General features: G+C 39.4%; 1 protein-coding gene across 1 annotated transcript in view; it reads left to right on the top strand.

Annotated features, from left to right (window-relative positions):
- Nucleotides 1–6,868: 6,868 nt before the first annotated feature.
- Nucleotides 6,869–21,404, top strand: part of xpo5 (exportin 5) — a 43,062-nt gene continuing 28,526 nt past the window's right edge. The window contains exons 1-7 of the mRNA XM_084093290.1: nt 6,869–7,115; nt 8,294–8,415; nt 12,247–12,319; nt 12,413–12,550; nt 15,074–15,256; nt 15,393–15,419; nt 17,079–17,264. Of these exons, the coding sequence (XP_083949416.1) occupies nt 7,014–7,115; nt 8,294–8,415; nt 12,247–12,319; nt 12,413–12,550; nt 15,074–15,256; nt 15,393–15,419; nt 17,079–17,264 (831 nt within the window). The 5' untranslated portion in view covers nt 6,869–7,013. The remainder of the gene's footprint in view (nt 7,116–8,293; nt 8,416–12,246; nt 12,320–12,412; nt 12,551–15,073; nt 15,257–15,392; nt 15,420–17,078; nt 17,265–21,404) is intronic.

Here is a 21,404-nt window from a genome sequence, read left to right on the forward strand (position 1 = left end):
AGGAACAATAATAGATTAATAATAAAATACTCATTAAATTTAGCTTTTTGTATATTAAAGAAACCAAACAGTGCATCCTTAAAAAGCATTAAAGCAAAGAGAAATCTGGAAGCAGAAAATTCAACCCAAAATAACTGTGTGTGAGGACAATCCCAGAAGATATGAAGAGCAGTTTCATCAGGGGCCCCACAAAAAGAACAACTTGTGTTTATGATTTAAACCTTTTCAAAAGCTACATTTAATGAGTATTTTATTATTAATCTATTATAGTTCCTTGCAAAATTTCACATTCACCGTAGTAAATTCACTCAGCAGAATCCCTTATTCATTGTTTTTAGAAGAGAGGTCCAACAATACATCCAAAGCATTTTGTTATCTAAGAATCTTAAAGCTCTTAAGACAATAAACTTGTTTCAACTTTTTAATTTATTTCATTAAAGCTTTCTGGTCTGTTCTGTGTTTTTTTTTTTGTGTGTTTTTTTTATGGGCATATGTACAGGCTATATGAATGTATGTATGTATATATATATATATATATATATATATATATATATATTTAAATATATGCTGCTTTGCTTTCTTTATTCCGTTGTATGTAATTTGTACATTTTTGCTATGCAAGTTATATTTTTGATACCTTGGCATTAATAAAAAATAAAAAAAAATAAAGAAATTGAAGAGAAGAGTACTTAGGCATGCGCGAACGCACGGGACACAGTCTAAGCACATACATGCTTACTTTAAGCAAAGAGGAGAGATTCGCGATTGCACTGAACACGTTTTAAGTGCAGGCATATTCTCTGAGCGAGCCCAGAAAAAATTCTTACAAGAGCAGCGTGTATCTGAGAGCGCGTGCCCAGTTCTCGCGCGCAAGCAGAGAGATTCGCACTCGGCACATTATATTCCGTGCGTGAGCAGAGAGATTCGCGCTCGCGCATTTATATTCCGCGCGCGAGCAGAGAGATTCGCGCTCGCGCATTATATTAATGTACTTTCGCGCTACAATAATGCGCTCTCGACATTTGACTGGATAATAACGCCATACATATTCGGCTACATAATAAGGAGCTTAAATTATTATTATTGTTATTATGTCATCTTGTTGTGTTGCTGGGTGCAAGAATCGACGGAGTACAGGCTCTAATTTGAAATTTTATCGCATAATGTTTTCTAAATGATTGTGATTATTTGTGAATCATCTGTGAATGTATACATTGTTTTGATTGATTCATTGTGACTATAATTTTTGAAGAACCTGGTAAGAAAGGGTAATCAAATACATAGTTAAAAAATGAATATGCTGTATCTGGAATTTTTATTTCTAGAAAATATACACATCGTTAAAATTGCACCGTAGGCTAATGTCACTCTTTACATTATCGTCTTTGTGTCTGGCCTTGGCGCTGGCTAGGCAGAACTGCGGATCGTAGGCTACCACACAAGTCTTGTACGTAACGTGACCATTTAGTACAGTTATAGGCATCTAAAGATTTATATGCCCTCAGTTTCTCTTTACCCTCGGTTTCTCTATCGGGTAGGTGTAGAAGTCAGGCCACTCAACCGGAGGTAGCGTTGACGTTAATCCTGTCAGATCGTCCATTCAGTGTACGAGTCAGCCAATCTGCAATGTCTGTTAAAATTAACTTTTGCAAATAACAATCGCGGTCCTGGACAGTGAGTGACCTTGCACATTAAGATCAAATCGGATTTTCTCCAGTCATTATTAAAAAACAAGCTAACAAAACTTGCAAACTAACGTTAGTGAAGCGGCCAGAGTGATCGTTCTGCCACCACCTAAGCTCCGCCCACACAAAAAACATCACCATGGCTGCGTTCAGCCCCGACAAAACGTTGCACAACGTTTTTTAAACAGAAACGGTGATGCGTTGAACACACTGTTCTAATGACGCAAGAGTTGCAACTATGGCAGCTGAGAAGGCCATTCTTTGTGTTCTTTGTGAAGAATTTTCGGAGCCTGATGAAGTCGGTATAAATATGTGTTTAATAGCCTACTACAAAATATGCCCGATGTTACAGTTACTGCACTTGCAACCCAGAACAAAAGAGAACATGCCAATCGAGTGAAGGGATTGCTGAAACTGAAGCACACATCTTACCTAATTCAGACTAAAACACATCTATTTAGCCTCACATACTGACTTTATTTGTAGTTCATACTGTTTTAATACCCTGTATTTTCTTTCTCATTTTTAGGAAAAGCACTTAATTACCATTGTTTATATCTATACCAAATGTCATACACTTGCAATGAAGCTAAAAATATAAACAACTACATCATTATGTTGATATCCTATATTTTTACAATATTTAATAAAACTTAAGAAAACTTAAGACAAACATGTCTTCTAATATCCTCAGTTGTTGCGTATATCGAGCTGCATCGAACACATTTGTAAATTACTTTCCTTGGACCCATTGTGCGAGTTCACTTTAATACCGCGTGCTTTATATACATGTTGCTGATTGGACTGCAGTTCTGACACACCCACCAAACAAGCGAAAACGCATCTCAAACCCCGTTGCACACCGGTGCACGCCGTTTCCAGGAAACATGACGTTCAACCGGGAAACCGTAGCAAAACGTTGCGCACCGTTTTGAACTTGAACGTGCCCCATGTTTACCAACTGAAAATTGGTCTATTTAACGAGTCATTGTTGCCTCAGTCTGGTTGGTGGGTTTGTGAGGAGAGCGCTGTACTTTGAAAGTTAATCAATATATTACATTTAAATAAGCAAAAATAATTTTTCACTACTTAGGCTATTATTTGTTGTTGTTGTTGTTGTTGTGTCTTTTTGTTTTTGTAAAATCTTTGCACTTTTTGGTGATTTTAGGTAATTTGGTGTTGGTATTTGGGTTTAGGGTGGGATTAGGGGAGAGGGGATAGGGTGTTGGTGTTTGGTGAAGGGTTTGTATTTAGAGCAATGGCAACAGCCAAAAATAATCAAAATAATTAAAAACTTTATCACCTTTCTGTCATTCTTACAGTTGATAAGCACTATCAGTAACAAGTGTCATAAGCACATTTAATAACAGATGATCCTATCAGACAATGTCCTTATTCATTGTGTGTGTATGTGTGTGTAGAGAGAGAGAATAGGCCTACATTAAATCTTATTGAATCATATAAGCTTATATTTTATTTTATTGTCACATTTTAATGGGAAAATGAATTTATTTAATGAACAAATCAAACACAAACATGTAAGGCTTTTATTTGTACACATAACATTGAAACTATGGACTGTGTTGTGGTTGCTTCATCTGCCAGAGCTTCTAACACAGGCTTCTGGCTGCTTTACTTTAAATAAGCACCAGATGGCGCTGTTGTCGACACACTCGAAGCTTTGGATCTTTTCCTGGAACAGTCAGGGGAAAGCCTCAGTGATTCATGAGGCTTCATTTCCCCATCCCTACAACGCACACACTCAATTATACACAGTAACAGTGCCATCCAGTGGACAACAAAAACTTTACCATACAACACAGTAACAGTGCCATCCAGTGGACAACAAAAACTTTACCATACAACACAGTAACAGTGCCATCCAGTGGACAACAAAAACTTTACCATACAACAAATACACCCTAGTGCCATTCACCATGTAGAAAATAGTAGGCTACTTGTGTGAAAAAGTGACCCTTCAGCATCTATTTATAATGAAGGGGGCGGAACACTTCAGATTCTAGAGTGCATTTGATTGGACAGAAAATCTGCTGAGAAGCTGAAGTGCAGAGTGATGTTTTCAAAATCATTGATCCTTGGCGGAAGTGAGAGGTAAGTTTTTAATGCAAATTTTGTCATTGATTTGGAGCACTCTAGAGCTAACACACTACGGCTAACATTCATACTAAAAGCCAAAAAACTTCAATTTTGATTTCATGGGACTTTAATATTAACAAGAATGCAGCTAAACTTATAGATTTGTGCCTTTAAAAAAAAACAATATTAAATGTTTTTGCAAATATGACGTTACAAAGTTTTTTCTAAAATAAAATCAAGCGATCTGGCATGTTTGAAAACGAAGTGAGATGAATTTTTTAGACAGTCACACACATCCCAACATTCACTGGTATACCAGTGAATATATATGTCACAGGTCGGGATGGGCCGAACCAGACTAATGCCCACCCCTAGACCCAGAACACTTTGAGGAGCGTGCCAGAGACGAGACCAGAGTCGAAGAATAAAGAGTAACAAATTTTATTAAGAATAAAACAATTGGTAATCCTAATCTAAAAGTCTTCTTCTCTCCCTCGTCCAGGGAGGAGTCCAAGACGGCAAGCAGACACAGTCTTCCCCACAGACGGCGATTCCCAGTAAGGAGTACCGGACAGGTAAGTATCTCACAGTATGCAGATTAACAGAGTTCCTTTCTCCAAGCAGGTATCAGGTGCACAATGGAAGGTGATGGACGGGTGAGTTCTCCGGTGAGTGGATGGCCACAGCTTCCTCTCCTCTTTCCAAGTGAAGGACAGTTCACAGCAGTCAATAATATACAGGTAGGTATCTTACGGTAAGTAGATCGACCAAGCTCCTTCCACGCTGGTATCAGGTTCACAATGGGAGGTGATGATCAGGTAAGTTCTCCAGTGAGTGGATGACCACAGCTTCCTCTCCTCTTTCAAGTAGGGGACAGTTCACAGCAATCGATAGGATACAGGTAGGTATCTTACGGTATGTAGGTTAACTGGGTTCCTTTCTCCAGGCTGGTATCAGGTACGCAATGGGAGGTGATGGACAGGTGAGTTCTCCGGTGAGTGGATAGCCACAGCTTCCTCTCCTCCTTTCAAGTGGGAGACAGTTCACAGCAGTCAATAGTATGCAGGTAGGTATCTTACGGTAAGTAGGTTAACAGGGCTCCTTTCTCCAGCTGGTATCGGATACACAATGGAAGGTAGGTTGGACAGGTGAGTTCTCCGGCGAGTGGATGGCCACAGCTTCCTCTCCTCTTTTCAAGTGGGAGACAGTTCACAGCAGTCAATAGTGTGCAGGTGGGTATCTTGGGCAGACGAGTGATTCGCACCCGACAGGTGGACTTCAGGGCTGTAGCGAACTCGCAGTCACCGACTGAACTGGACTTCCTCTGGGGTAGACAGAATCATCACTTCACACAACAATATAGTTTTCTCACATGTGTCGTGGGGAAAGACGGGAACTTCACACCATCCAGGTGGGCTTCGGGGCTGCAGCGAACTCACAGTCACGGACTGGGCTGGGCTTTCTCCACAGGCGGATTTCAGGGCTGCAACGAACTCACGGTCACGGACTGGGCTGGGCTTTCTCTAGGGCAGACAGAGTCAACACTTCACACAGCGATATAACGTTCTTATGTCGTGGAGAAGACAGGAACTTCACACCATCCAGGTGTGCTTCGGGGCTGCAGCAAACTCAGTCACAGACTGGGCTGGGCTTTCTCTAGGGCAGACAGAGTCAATACTTCACACAGCCATATAACGTTCTTACATATGTCGTGGAGAAAACAGGACTTCACACCAGCTGTCCTTCCCAAACCTTTCCTCAGTTGGACGTACTCGATCTCTCCAAGCTCTGAAGATGTACAATATACCAGCCTGCCTCTTGGGCGAGCGCACGGCAGTTAAAAGCAGACTTTCACACACTCACAGGAATTTTCACTCCAATATGCCACGTGAGGAAAGAGAAGGAACGTCAATTCAAACACTGCAAATCCACTCATTTAGTGTACTTAAGGCCAGCACTCACCCTGGGTCTCGGTTCAAAGAGCGGAGGATCGGCAGTGAGAGGAAGGAGATTTTAAACACTTCTTCATAAGCATAAACTGGATTCGCTTCACCATCCGAACGGGAAGAGGAGATAAGAATGGCAGAGAATCAGTTTAATTCACTCAGTGATATTCATACGGTACACTCCAAGCACTTCAACCCACATCTATCTCAGTATCAAACGTGTGGTAGGAGATTCAATAATCGGTTACTTATCTTCGCTCTTTCATCCAGACGGTGCACTTCCCTCTTTCCCTCTCCCTCTCCCTCTCCGTCTTCAATTCCTCATACACACGACATTCCTTTTTCCTCGCAACGAGACCTCAACGACACACTTCAGAGAACACTTCCCAACAGGAGCCAGCCACATCCAAACGGGAACAAAAGCACCACAAGCAGGAGAGGAACAACCCCAACTTTCTCTTCCTCTGACTTTTTATACTCTCATGAGCTAGCGTGGCCCCACTCAAACGCTCAGCGCAAATTACCCGCACCTGCTGTCAATCCGCCACTAGTTTCCATAGCGACAGGCACTCACTCGGCTTTGGGACGGTGTTTCACTTCCCAAATCTCAACAGGGACGTTTCTCTAGCGGGGATAGTCCCGGGCTTATTTGTCACCCCGTGACATATATATATACACATCAGATGCAAAAGCCTCTAAGTGCCATCTGAAATTTCCATCTAGAATGATAATTTTTATCAAGCTTGTATGTTTATGTTCACTTTCACTTTAATGGCAATGAAAATGACCTATTAATTGTCATTAAAGTGAAATTACTGAACTTAAATTACAAGCTTGATAAAAATACTAATTTTAGAAGAAATTTTCAGATGGCACTTAGAGGCTTTTGAATCTTAAGTCTTCATATATATATATATATATATATATATATATATATGAAATGAATTACGATATACAATTGTTGAATATTATTTAAACTAACAGTGGTATTTATATATTTGTAAGAATGTCGCTTCAATAGAAGAGAGACAGAAAAAATGCATATTCAGCGAATAGCCAATGTAAAACTAACGCGGCGCTTGTCAATAACATTAAAAAACTACAATCCCCAGAGGGCACGTAACTTCCGCCATCTTGATTAAGGCGGTCCACAGATAGCAGAGACCTACCACGTTTTGTTTAATGCACATCCATAGAGGCTGAACTAGTAGCGAGCGAAGCGTGCAGTAACATTTTACTAGTCGACTGGTGTTTTACATTCCGTCTGCTGGACGTGCTTAAAGCCATGGCCGAACCGATACGTGCTTTGTGCGATGAGCTTATAAAGGCTGTGAATGTGATGATGGAGGCAGAATCCAGTCAGACATACCGCCTGGAGGCCCTTAAGGTGAATTATCCTCTATCAAATACAATAAAAGGTTATTATGTATGTATTGATACGTAAATCCATATTATGGAGGTCACAGTTGAATATTTTTTTTTGAAAAATCCCGTTTTCAGTTCATTCATGTTTATTCAAACGATCAAGTCGTAAACTTATTTTGTTTATGTTTATATTCTTATGTGTTGCTTTATAATACTAACCTTATCGATATCAATCAAGAAGAAGCATAAAGAAGGTTGCACTAGGCGACATTGTGTCAATGACTATCTCTCATATAGCATACATAAAATATTGGATGCACATTCATCAAGGGATGCAGCAGAACGGATCACAATGACATGGATGAATATTATTGTCATTGCAAGACCAAAACTTATAAATAATTAAGTAAAACAAACATTGCTGTATGCGGATCAACACGTTACACTAGACCAGGGGTTCTCAACCAGGGGACCGGGGCCCAATAGGGGGCCTCAGCAAACTTACAAGGTGGTCACAGGATCACTTAAACTTATTTAAATTTAAATATTATTATTAAAAAAGTTATACTGACAGTATCCATATATTGAAATATTATAGTTAAAGGGTTAGTTCACCCAAAAATGAAAATTCTGTCATCTTTTACTCACCCTCATGTTGTTCCAAACCCGCAAGACTTTCGCTCATCTTCAGAACACAAATGAAGATATTTTAATGAAATCTGTGAGATTTCTGTTCCTCCATTTACAGTTACGCAACTACCACTTTGATGCTTCAAAAAGTTCTTAAATAGATCGCAAACCCAATCCAATTTAGCGGTTTAGACCAAATTTTCTAAAGAGACTCGATCGCTTTATATGATGAACAGATTTAATTTAGGCTAAGTGGTAGTTGCGTAGCTGCCAGTGGAGGGACATAAATCACTCTTCATTTGTGTTCTGAAGATGAACGAAAGTCTTGCAGGTTTGGAACAACATGAGGGTGAGTAAATGATGACAGAATTTTCATTTTTGGGTGAACTAACCCTTTAATTGCATATGACTTTGCTAAGAACTTTGTTTATAACTTTGTTTATAAAACATAATTTAAGGCAGATTTTCTGTTCTCTGCTGTATTGAACAGTCACCCCAAAACTGAGGTACATGCTTATCTTCTAGATTTTGTTTAATGTTTTAATAGTTTTTTTGTTGTTGTTGTTATAGTTTATTGAAGATTTCAAAGAGAAAAGTCCCTTCTGCGTTGAATGTGGACTTCAGTTAGCGGAGAAATCACAGACGGGAGTGGTCAGACACTTTGGGCTGCAGATACTGGAGCATGTAGTCAAGTAAGTGTCTAAAACACTTTTGTGTTTGTGTGTGTGTGTACATTAATAGCTAGCCTATGTTTCCATCCCAAATTGAGAATTTAATTTTTGTGCAAAATGAATGTAGCATGTAAAACAATTGCGAATAAAGCACTATTTCTACCCCATGTGTTCAAGAGAATAAAATCGTCACTTCCTGGGCAATCGGTGAAGCCGCTGTGGCTTTTTTTTTGTATATCATAAATAACCTGCAGGCGAAATGCAATAAACGCTGTCATGTTATCTTGCGGTTGGATGCTGTTTTTTGGAAACGCAATTGTGCGATACGCTTCTTGGCAGGAAATACAGTGAGGAAAATAAGTATTTGAACACCCTGCTATTTTGCAAGTTCTCCCACTTAGAAATCATGGAGGGGTCTGAAATTGTCATCGTAGGTGCATGTCCACTGTGAGAGACATAATCTAAAAAAAAAATCCAGAAATCACAATGTATGATTTTTTAACTATTTATTTGTATGATACAGCTGCAAATAAGTATTTGAACACCTGAGAAAATCAATGTTAATATTTGGTACAGTAGCCTTTGTTTGCAATTACAGAGGTCAAACGTTTCCTGTAGTTTTTCACCAGGTTTGCACACACTGCAGGAGGGATTTTGGCCCACTCCTCCACACAGATCTTCTCTAGATCAGTCAGGTTTCTGGGCTGTCGCTGAGAAACACGGAGTTTGAGCTCCCTCCAAAGATTCTCTATTGGGTTTAGGTCTGGAGACTGGCTAGGCGACGCCAGAACCTTGATATGCTTCTTACAGAGCCACTCCTTGGTTATCCTGGCTGTGTGCTTCGGGTCATTGTCATGTTGGAAGACCCAGCCTCGACCCATCTTCAATGCTCTAACTGAGGGAAGGAGGTTGTTCCCCAAAATCTCGCAATACATGGCCCCGGTCATCCTCTCCTTAATACAGTGCAGTCGCCCTGTCCCATGTGCAGAAAAACACCCCCAAAGCATGATGCTACCACCAGCATGCTTCACAGTAAGGATGGTGTTCTTGGGATGGTACTCATCATTCGTCTTCCTCCAAACACGTTTAGTGGAATTATGACCAAAAAGTTCTATTTTGGTCTCATCTGACCACATGACTTTCTCCCATGACTCCTCTGGATCATCCAAATGGTCATTGGCAAACTTAAGACGGGCCTTGACGTGTGCTGGTTTAAGCAGGGGAACCTTCTGTGCCATGCATGATTTCAAACCATGACGTCTCAGTGTATTACCAACAGTAACCTTGGAAACGGTGGTCCCAGCTCTTTTCAGGTCATTGACCAGCTCCTCCCGTGTAGTTCTGGGCTGATTTCTCACCTTTCTTAGGATCATTGAGACCCCACGAGGTGAGATCTTGCATGGAGCCCCAGTCCGAGGGAGATTGACAGTCATGTTTAGCTTCTTCCATTTTCTAATGATTGCTCCAACAGTGGACCTTTTTTCACCAAGCTGCTTGGCAATTTCCCCGTAGCCCTTTCCAGCCTTGTGGAGGTGTACAATTTTGTCTCTAGTGTCTTTGGACAGCTCTTTGGTCTTGGCCATGTTAGTAGTTGGATTCTTACTGATTGTATGGGGTGGACAGGTGTCTTTATGCAGCTAACGACCTCAAACAGGTGCATCTAATTTAGGATAATAAATGGAGTGGAGGTGGACATTTTAAAGACAGACTAACAGGTCTTTGAGGGTCAGAATTCTAGCTGATAGACAGGTGTTCAAATACTTATTTGCAGATGTATCATACAAATAAATAGTTAAAAAATCATACATTGTGATTTCTGGATTATTTTTTTTTTGATTATGTCTCTCACAGTGGACATGCACCTACGATGACAATTTCAGACCCCTCCATGATTTCCAAGTGGGAGAACTTGCAAAATAGCAGGGTGTTCAAATACTTATTTTCCTCACTGTATAACCAAACCATTGCAGAGTTTCCCACAGGATTTTGTGAATCTGTTGTAGGTGTACCTCTGTCCCTCTAGTGGGGTCGGGGGTCATGCCCCCCGTCATAATTTTTTTTTACATTTTAAAGTTAAATTCATCAATCTGGTGCACTTTGAGAGTTCAAAATTAAGAGCTCCAACCCATATTCAGTGTGCAAATTTGAACACAGAAAAAAGTCAGTGCATTGACTTTACCCTGAACTTTAAAGGGGACTCAAACCTGTGATATAGTGTCTGTCTACATTACACTACACAATAATAATAATGTTGTTATAATATTATTCCTATGACAGTAATAGCCATATATTGTAAAACAAATGCACTAAAAAATAAATTGTCCTAATTTTTATACATGCATGAGAGAAACCTGTGAGCTTTTAGTTTGATGGAAACTGGTGACATGCTTTTATTTTGACGGAAGATAAGTTTACAAACGCATCTCATTACAAGTCTAGCGAAATTCCGTAATCATCAACAATGCAAATGTGAAAGTAATTAGAGATGCACCGATTGATCGGCTGGTGACCGGAATTGGCCGATTTTCACGTGATCGGCCATGACCGTGATCGAACATGCAGCGCTGTTCACGCTCAATTAAAGTGAAAGCACACTTTTGATGGACAAACTAAAAATGATTTTACACAAAAAGTGCTCAAAATGCACAGAATAAGTATGTCTAGTGTGTTTTAACAAGAACTCCAGTATGTCAGAAAAGAAAACATAGACTCAAAAATATTTGTAGAAGATTTATCCATTTAAACTTGTTTGCATTATTCAGTTTTGGTTGCAAGTATGGTTATGATTGTAAAAATAAATAAAGTAAACTAGCCAGAAATTATAGAAATATCTTTATACTGCAAGGCTATATATATATATATATATGTATGTATATATATATATGTATGTATATATATATATGTATGTATATATATATATGTATGTATATATGTATATATATATATGTATGTGTATATGTATATGTATATATATATATGTATATGTGTGTATATATATATATATATATATATATATGTATATATGTATGTATGTATTTCCCACATAAATATTTGTGTGTGTTGTAAAGTGGTTAGAAAAAATGAAATCGGAATCGGCTAAAATCGGTATTGGCAGGTCAAACTCAATGAAAAAACGGAAATCGGAATCGGCCTAGAAAATTGTAATCGGTGCATCCCTAAAAGTAATGCATAACTGCGATCCCAAATGCACGCTAAACTCAGCACATGAACAGATAGAGTTCACTGCATTCATTCACTGTGAATTGAGATGCAGCGCAAACACGGTCCTTTGATTAAGGACACAAAGGCTTTCGATTTAGTTTGTTTGACAGCAGTGACGCAAAACACAACATTAAAGACCTTTTATGATATTATGAGAAGTTATATAATGAATGGGATATTACGCCACATTCTAGTTAATGAATGGGAAGCACTAAAATCTATTTGTGGCAGTCAATGTTGATAATGTGGCGGGGTGACACAAATAAATCAATGTATGGGAAACACTGCATTCTGATGACAGACTTTGGCTCAGGTGTTTCAGAACCACCAAACCAACATTTGAGATGCTGTGCGATGTGATTGGTTCGCTGGTTAGTCCTGTTATCCAATCACATTCTCTGTTTAGGCAGTGTCACGGAAGTTAGTGCATCAAGGGATTTAATCAGTAAATGTTTTTCCTTCATAGTTTATACATGTCGTCTTATTATATATATATAAAAATCCACCTCAGTTGAGCGTATGAGTTTTTTATGCACATTCTTTTCCATTCAGGTTTTTTTTAATGCGATATCCCAAAATGGGTGGATGTGAACATTGAACACTAAACTGAACAAATTCTTATATGAACAGGTTTCAGTGGAATAACATGACACCACAAGAAAAGCTCCGGCTGAAGAACTGCACTATGGGCCTGTTGTCAGATGTGAGCATCTTGGAAGTGTCTCTACTCAGTTATCTTACTGCATGCTTTATGAAGATTTCTTATTTATTCATATGGCTTAATGTTCTGTTTTAGGGTACACATCCAATTCTGCAAGAGGAATGTCATGTTAAGGATGCGCTCTCACGCATAGTAGTTGAGATGATCAAGAGAGAGTGGCCGCAGCACTGGCCCGATATGCTGACTGAGATGGAGGCCCTGGCTGCTATGGGGGTATCAAGAGTTTTGGCTTGATGTTGTAGGACAGGTCTGCTTCATCCTGCTCCTGAAGTTATGCCTTCCTGTCAGAGTTTAGTTCCAAAAACAAAGCAGGTGTGCACATCCAAAACCCAGAATTGGGCTAATTTAATTGCTGGATATAACAAGAAGAATGGATGTCCACACTGTCTACAAGATCTAGAAAGTTTATTGAAAAACAGGGTCCCTCTTTTGCACCTTGCTTTTAAATCGCTAATTCGGAAGCAAAAGTAAATCTGAAAATTATGCAAATGTGAAAAAACACATGCAGAGATGGAGTTCACTACATTCACGCACTGTGTACACCGGAAAACACCGGAGCACGAGATGATCACATGAGCAAAGCGTGCAATTCGTTTTGAAACAATCGGCACAATATGCCTATACTTATTTAATTAAATTGCTGTTGTTTGTGATTTGGTAAGGGCACAATGTCTCTTTGCACTTTCAATTTAACTTTGTTTGACTTTGCCAACGCAATGGCGCAAAACAACGTTAGAGACTTTTTTTGTTATTATGAGAAGTTTTCAAAGATTTTCGGTCCATTATGGAAATCTGGCAGGACAGATTAGACTATGGCGGCCCGACAGGCTCTAGGTAATTAGGAGAACGTGATTTAACCAAGTACAGTGTGTTCGTGGATCAGCATCTTTGTTGATCCTGGAACAACATTCCAATCAGCCAATCAGATTTGAGGGACAAGTTTACAGTTTGTCAAGTTTAGGCTTACAACCAGAGTTAGGTGCTTCTACATCAGTGTTATTCAACTATCATTTCCCTCTGATTTTAGGGTTTATGGTTAGGTTTAGGGGTTGGGATAAGGTTAGGACTAGGCCTACATTTCAAAATTCCTGTACTTGATCCAGGAAGATATCTTACTTGACAAAATCACGGTGACCAGGTAATAGGGCTGCACAATATATTGAAATTATCGAAATATCGCAAATATATATATCGCAATATGCATATCGCAACAGCTTGCATTAATCTGGGTCATGAACAAAAGACAAAGAGAAAATCACTCACTTCTCTCGGCTGAATAACTTTTTTAGCTTTAATAAGAATCAGTATATATTTAATTCATACAGTGAAAACTATGCAGTGTCTTATTTTTACAGTTTCTGTTGTTAAATAAACTTAATGTAGGATAACCTGAAACCCTAAACCCCAAGGTTTACACTGATGTTAAAATAACACTTCTTATGCTACAGTAAAACACTGCTGTTCACTTTCAGAAGTTGTATGGATGTTTTCTTGACGAAAAAAGAATGTGAAACATGTATGTAGGTTATATAATTTTAAATATATTTTAAAGATAATTTAAGTTTATTTGACACCCTTTAAGCATTATCATATCGCATATCGAGTTATCACATATCGCATTTTTCTTCAATATTGTGCAGTCCTACCAGGTAATTAATAGGAAACACTGAGGTAGTAGTAGAAATACTACAGAAATTGTAAAACATGTATTATGCCAATTACATGATTAATCAATTTGAAAATAATAAATGAAAAACTGATAAAAACATTCTCCAAATTTAGTGTGAGATAATTAGAATTTGCATTAAATAGGATCTTAGTTTGAGTTTGCACCCTGTTAGGGAACAGAAGGTAATTTGGAAGAAAGACCCTGGGAAGGGAATCCCCTCTGTAGTGGGCTAAGTATGTCTAAACACTCAACTTTTATGATTGATTCTCGATCTGTAGGCATGAGACCATTGTACCAGTTGCTCTGAGACTTTTCAAATGATCCAACATCGGCGTGAAAATCCACTTGCTTTCACGTAGAACATTGTATTTTGCATATAACCATTTTGAGTGAATGGAGTAAAGGGAGGGAATGGGAGAAGGAGCAATTGTGAAGGAAGGACAGGTGAGAAAGAAGCTTCAAGTGAATTAAAATAAATCTTGTTTAGATTACACAATCAAAAGATAAACAATAGAAACTAAGGAAAATAAACGTACATTAGCACACAGCTGCAATGATTGGTTAATTAACAGATGGCGTATATACAAATCAATGAGCAGCTAATTGAAGAGAAACTAGGGCTGAGCAAATGGCATCTTATTAAGGCAAACCAGGTATGTATGTATATTACTAAAATAAGTATGGGAGAACATGCAATGCGAGTTGTGAGATAATTAAAAATTAACATTTTTATTTTTTAGTCGATAAGCTCCCATAGACTATTGCACAGAATATGAAGAAAATTAAAAGCTTTGGGAATCAGATGGACACGACAGGCCTAAACCAGCCAACAAAATGTTCTTTAATTATTGTAATTGGGAAAAACTTGAGATATAATTTGTCAAATTTGACACACGTGGTTGAAACTAAACTCTACAGAAATCTTCAGGAGTCAGTGTGAGAACATTCTGTTGATCTGCTACTTGATGTGCATTTTGCATGCAGATCAAGTAAAAATTAAGTAAATAATGGCATGTAAAATAATCATTGTCTATCTGAATAAACAATTACATTGTAATTCTCTTTAGGATGCTCAGACAGAACTCGTAATGCTTGTCCTGCTGCGGTTAGCTGAGGACGTGATCACATTTCAGACATTACCCACTCAAAGACGGCGAGATATCCAGCAAACCCTTACGCAGAATATGGACAGCATCTTCACCTTCCTGCTTGGCATTCTGCAGCTTCATGTGAATGAGTACAACAAATTGGTGAGTTCTTCAAAAAATTCATGATCACTTGCAAAACATTTTTAAATGATTTGTGTGCTTTTTCTAGTCTGGTGCATGTAACAGAATATTGCCACGTTCATATGATCTGAATGGATTTATTCATGTTGTTTTCTAGAAATGTGTTGCTGGTCTGGAACTGAAGGTGAGTTGGGCTATTCATCTTTATTTATCAGGTTTTTGTGCGGGGGTTAGTTAGGGTGACCGTACGTCTTCTTTTTCCCGGACCTGTCCGGCCGGGATTTCGAGATCGCCCAAAATGTCTGCGATGCGGCTTTTGTTTTCCTGCTTTGCAGTTCATGCATTCTGCTTCTCACGGATCCCGACCGAGAAGAAAACACAAGAATTTTCTTAGCAATGCTAAAACGCACATCAACCAATCACTTGTTTAGCGTTCATGTAAACACTACATTCAGATTCACCATTCGGACTGAATTCACTCCGATTGAAACAAAAGGTGTGCATGTAAACCTAATGAATGGCGACTGTAGAAAGCAAAAGCCGAATCCCACACATTTTGGGCGATCTCGAAATCCCGGCTGGACATGTCCGGGAAAAAAAGGACGTATGGTCACCCAAGGTTAGTGCTGTTCTTATTAGAGGCCAAATATCAAAGGTTCATCTAAAGATGTACAGTGTGAAACATGGATAAAGATAACCCAGGGTTTAGACTGACCAAAGCTTAAAGGGATACTCCACTTTAAAATGAAAATTCTGTCATCGTATACTCACCCTCATGTTGTTTCAAACCTGTATGAATTTCTCTCTTCTGCTGAACAGAAAGGAAGATATTTAGAAGAATGTCAGTAACCAGACAGTTTCTGGTCTCATTGACTTCCATAGTAGGAAAAAAATATACTATGGAAGTCAATGAGACCAGAAACTGTCTGGTTACTGATATTCTTCTAAATATCTTCCTTTCTGTTCAGCAGAAGAAAGAAATTCATACAGGTTTGAAACAACATGAGGGTGAGTATATGATGACAGAATTTTCATTTTAAAGTGGAGTATCCAGTGGAGAGTGCTTGAACCCAGAGACCCTAAGTTTAAATTTTCAAGAGGCAATTTCAAATGTAGTCTGTTGAAAATCTGAGTTCTGGTCAACTCTCCTACATCTAACGGGGTTTGCTTTATTTCAACCATTTTTATAACCGATATTCAAACCGTTAGGTTCATCATTGAAAACACTTTTCTTTTTTTTTCCTTTAAAAACGTCCAGTGTGATTTAAAAAAAGAAAAAATACATTATTAAAGGAGTCAAGAATTTATTTAAAAAAAAAAAAAGATTTTTAATTTTTGTTTTATAATTTTTCCTGATTTGTACTTTGAAACTGTCATAATATAGAAATAAAAGGCAATTTCTACCCTGTATTTACCTTACCTAGGCAAGTATAATGTTAATGCTGAATTTTTGTGTAAGGGGAAAGAATGTGTGTGTGTATCAGTTGGGTATATATTCGTATGCGATTCTGTTGGTTACAGAGCTAGGGCTAGTAGAATTTTCTTTTCATGCATTTTAAGAAATGAACAGATGTAAATTAAGAATAACAAATGATAAAAAAATAAACAGTATTGTACAGTAATTATGTTTATGATTGATGTGTTCTCAAATTCTTGGGTTACAGGAATAATTTATTGGAGGAACTTGGCTTTTGTCGATTTTGCAATATTACCATTTTGAATTGTTCTTGTGTTCGTCAGATATGTACCAAATTTGGCTCTGAGGACCTTAAAACTGTAATTGCTAAAAGCTATTAAAAGCTTTTCAATATATCAAGCTCTGATTTTTGTCTTTTACTCCCAGACAAAAGCTCACTGGCGAGTTGGTGTGGCCACTCTCAACACTCTGGCTGGCTACATTGATTGGGTTGCTCTGAGCCACATCACCAATGAAAACTGCCGTCTTTTGGAGATCTTGTGCCTGTTGCTTAGCGAACCCGAGCTCCAGTTGGAGGCTGCAGAGTGTCTGCTAATTGCCATTAGTAGGAAAGTGAGTGACTGCTGCATTTACATTATACTACTTTACCTTTTCAGCTGCTTTTCGGAAATTAAATTTTCTACATTTATTCATTTATTCATTTATTTATTCATTTACACCCCCAAATACAGAAAAGTTGGGACATTTTGTAAAATCAAGAAACAGTGATTAGTTAATTTTCTCTAAAACTTTTCTTTAACCCTCTGGAGTCTGAGCTGTTTTCTGGGCCCTGGAGGTGTTCTGACATGCTCTGACATTTGTGCTTTTTTCAGTTATTTATAAACATGTTAATGGCAAAGGTGTAAATTCACTCTATATAGCACAAACAGGGCTACCAAAATATCTGATCAACATGCATGTATATGTTTGAATTTTTAAGAGAATAATGTTTATGCGTGGTTATTGGAAAAAATAAAAATGAAAGTTGCAGAAATAAGGCCACAAAACACATACTAAATATGTGGCAATAAGACTTTTGACTAATGGATGTCGTCGCCTATAGTTTTTTCTTCAAAATTATGTGAAAATAGTCTTGCTTTATCGTTCACATAAAACCATACATTGATTTAAATTGATGTAAAACAGGTTTTGCTTGGAAAGCCAATATGCGAGGGGGGCGTGAACGAGGAGTGGTTTACACCTTAGAATACAATGTCCCACCCACTCTGCATAATAATTAGCCATTCATTCAGGTGTGAAACTGACTGAGCCACAATGCAAGGACAAAAGATATATTTAGAAGAAGACTTATATTGACCATTTAAGATTTTGCTTACATCTATCTTGTAAATATGTTTTGCTATTTTATTAAAAAGGTTACAATTACAACAATAATTACAATTTCAACAATATTTCAAGTGTACTCTTTCTTTGTAAAAAAAAAAGATTATAGGCCTACATTTTATCTATGTATTCATTAGTTTGAATATAGCCAACATTGGAACAGCTAACATCTTAGTTGATGACTTTATTTTTGACAAAAATAGTATTTTATATATAGAAATTGCTAAACAAAAGCTTATTTGACGAGGCAGTATATTCTACAGTAAAAACTGTACCCAAATCTACTAAACAAAATGTTGTCTTTCATATTTCGCCTGACTGTAACGTTGTTTTCATGAAATATTAGGGCATATTGTTAATTTGCAGTTTAATACGTTGCTTATACAAATAGCCTACATTTTATTTCAACATATTTCAGTCGATTTTTACTCATCTCAGTATAGCAATACAGTTTGCTAAAACATCATCATTCATTCACACACGCGATTTAAATTTAAACTGTCTTTGCCAGCTGTGGTAAACAGCGCGCATCTCTGCCGTTCATTCATAAACAGAAACCCACGTGAAGAAATTCACGTGAGAAGGAAAAAACTTACTAGTATTCCTCAGCTCACTCCTCCATATACCCGCACTTCTGAGGGACATTTTCCATTATTATTATTCCTCACAGCGCTGCAAGACGGTGTAAACAAGTAATGATCTGAATAAACTTGTGAGTTTTCTCGAGCTGTATGGGGGCGTTCACAGGATTGCGCTTGGATTGCCTCAGCTATTTGCGTTTGAATAGCGCACGCTCTCCGTGGGTGGAGTCACATTACATTTGAATTAGCTCTAATGAGATCGACTGGAATCGCTCTCTTTTAATACAGATTTCACAAGATGGGAATATTTGTTTTTTATATAAATTACTTCATTTAAAAGAAGAGAATTCAAGCTTCATGCCTGTGTGTCTGTATGCCTGTTTGACTGAGTATTCGCTGAGCTACAGTTCATTTTCGGGCGCGTTTCAGAATGGACTACACTGGCAGAGAGAAGGCAGAACTCGCTTCGTGTTTATTTTTCTTTATTTGGCAAAAAGCACAACACTTTGTTTTTATTGTGAGTATACACAAAAATAATACACATTTAACAGAATCGATTGATGTATGAAACTCCTATGGAAAATCAAAGTCAACAGAGTATTTATGAGTTTCTTTTACACTGATAAAAAAAAGCGAGCTGGTATCGCCGGCGATACCGTCGACCTCAGGGGGTTAACTGACAAAAGTACAGAGAAATGATTTTCAAAGTTTGCACTGACCAATTTATGTGTTTTGTAAATAGGGTTAGGGTCATGCTTCCTCTGCTGTGGGACAACACTGCACCTTGTCGGGCTGGCTTTTCTTTGTTTGGTCTGTGAGGGGAGAGACCAAAGAGGAAAAGCCCGGTATGAAACAGCGATAGTACCCTGCCAACCGCAGAAATGCATGTTTCTTGGACATGGGCCAGGGGAATTCATGGGTTGCTTTTCCTCCTCTTGTTCGTCCTTCTCTGCTAACAGGGCCATGGCATTGGGGGCTGCGTCCCAATGCTTCAAGAGGTCAACACAATAAATCTGCTCTGGCCTTAGTCTCCCGGGTTGGCGCAAACGGTAGTTTACAGGTCCGACCCGCTCCATGACAGTGTAGGAACTTTTCCAGGAGGCAAGAGACTTGCAGGCAGTGTCAGGGATCAAGACGCGGTCATACGGAGCACACTGGGCTCGAGACAATATTCCTGTACCCGAGGCATTACTTTGTCGATTCTCTGCCTCATGTTGCGAATATGCTCAATGACGGAGCGATAGGGAGAGGGCTGTTGCTTCCAGGCTGCTTTGGCGATGGCCAGAAGTCCTCTGGGTTGGCTTACAAAGAGCAATTTAAAGGGGGTGAAACCAGTGGAAGCCTGGTGTACTTCCCTGATTTCAAAAAGCACATACGGCAGCATTCGGTCCCAATCACGCCCATTCTCAGTGACCATCCTCTTCAGCATCTGCTTTAACATCCTATTAAACCGCTCCACTGAACCATCAGTCTGTGGATGTTAGACTGAGGTTTGAAGAGAAGATGTTTCACCTTTAGCAATTTGCAGTGGTCTGCCATTATCCAGGAGACGAAGGGAGTCCCTTGGTCAGTTAGGATCTCTGTAGGAATCCCCAGCCGGCTACACAACAGAAAGAGTTATTGGGCAATGACTGCTGCTGTAGCTCATCTGAGGGGGATGGCCTCCGGGTAGTGGGTAGCGGGTAGCATTGTCAACAATTACTAGAATATGCATGTTACCTATGAGATCCATCCCAATACACGTGAACGGCATGTCAATAACAGGAAGCACTCGCCAGGCTCACCGGCTTGGGATTGCCATCCACAACACGTCGCGCCCCTCCGGACAGACGGAACAGCTCTCCCCCCCCGAAATCTCTGGTGAAGGACCGCCTCTGATAGCTCTTCTGCCTCCATGGTGCGGCGATGAGGGCAAGGGCAAGCACATAACAGCCAGTCCATAGGGACTCTCTATACCACTTTATGCCACTCAGCAGAGGTTTGGTGGGGCAGTAGCCAAAGTTTGACCAGTTGGGCAAGCTGGGCAGCCTGGATACGTACGGGGACCCTGGGTTACTTTCTGAGCTGCGAACACTAGAGATAGTCCTACCCGGGCAAGGATCTCCCTTTTCAGTGTGTCATGGTCTGCGGCATCCTCGAGGGGGAGGGAATAATATACTCGCTGAGGCTCACCAGTCAACAGCGGGGCCAGCAGACGTGCCCACTTACGGCGGCCCCATTCTTCTCAACAACCTCAAAAGTGTGAAGATAGGCTTCCACGTCATCCTCGTCTCTCATTTTGCGAGAGAATTTGCAATGCTGAAGCTCTTGGCTAGGGTGGTGTAATCCAGGCGGTGGTCTCTGTTCTTAGGCACACAAGCTCCCCAGCCACTTGATTTTGGTCAGCAACCAACTGTTCTGCCGCACAGAGACCTCAGCATGGTGGCGGAAGATTTCTCCCTCGCTGGGGAGGGAAGCTGCCTCTGGGGTGGCTTCTTGTCGCTGATCTGCTGTCCGCATTCTCCACCAGGCTTGGGGAAAAAGGAGAGCAAACATGTAAGTTGTTAAATCCGGAGGGTGCGTTTATTTCTTGTGCAACAGTGAGGATGAAAGGAGTGTTGGTGCTCTTGTGCTTCTGTTGTGAGTGTGCTGGAGAAAGTGGAGCTAAGATAGCAAACTTCACCCAGGCAGCAGGGAGCTGGCTTGACCAGCAGAGAGTTCTCTCAAGGCTTCCAGGTTTCTTCTCAATCATTCTTTGTAAGAGAAAAGGGTAAACAGAAGGCAAACAGAGTGGGTGTGGGGTGAGAGT

Source organism: Abramis brama, assembly GCF_963993115.1.
Source record: "Abramis brama genome assembly, chromosome: 19".
Taxonomy (NCBI): domain Eukaryota; kingdom Metazoa; phylum Chordata; class Actinopteri; order Cypriniformes; family Leuciscidae; genus Abramis; species Abramis brama.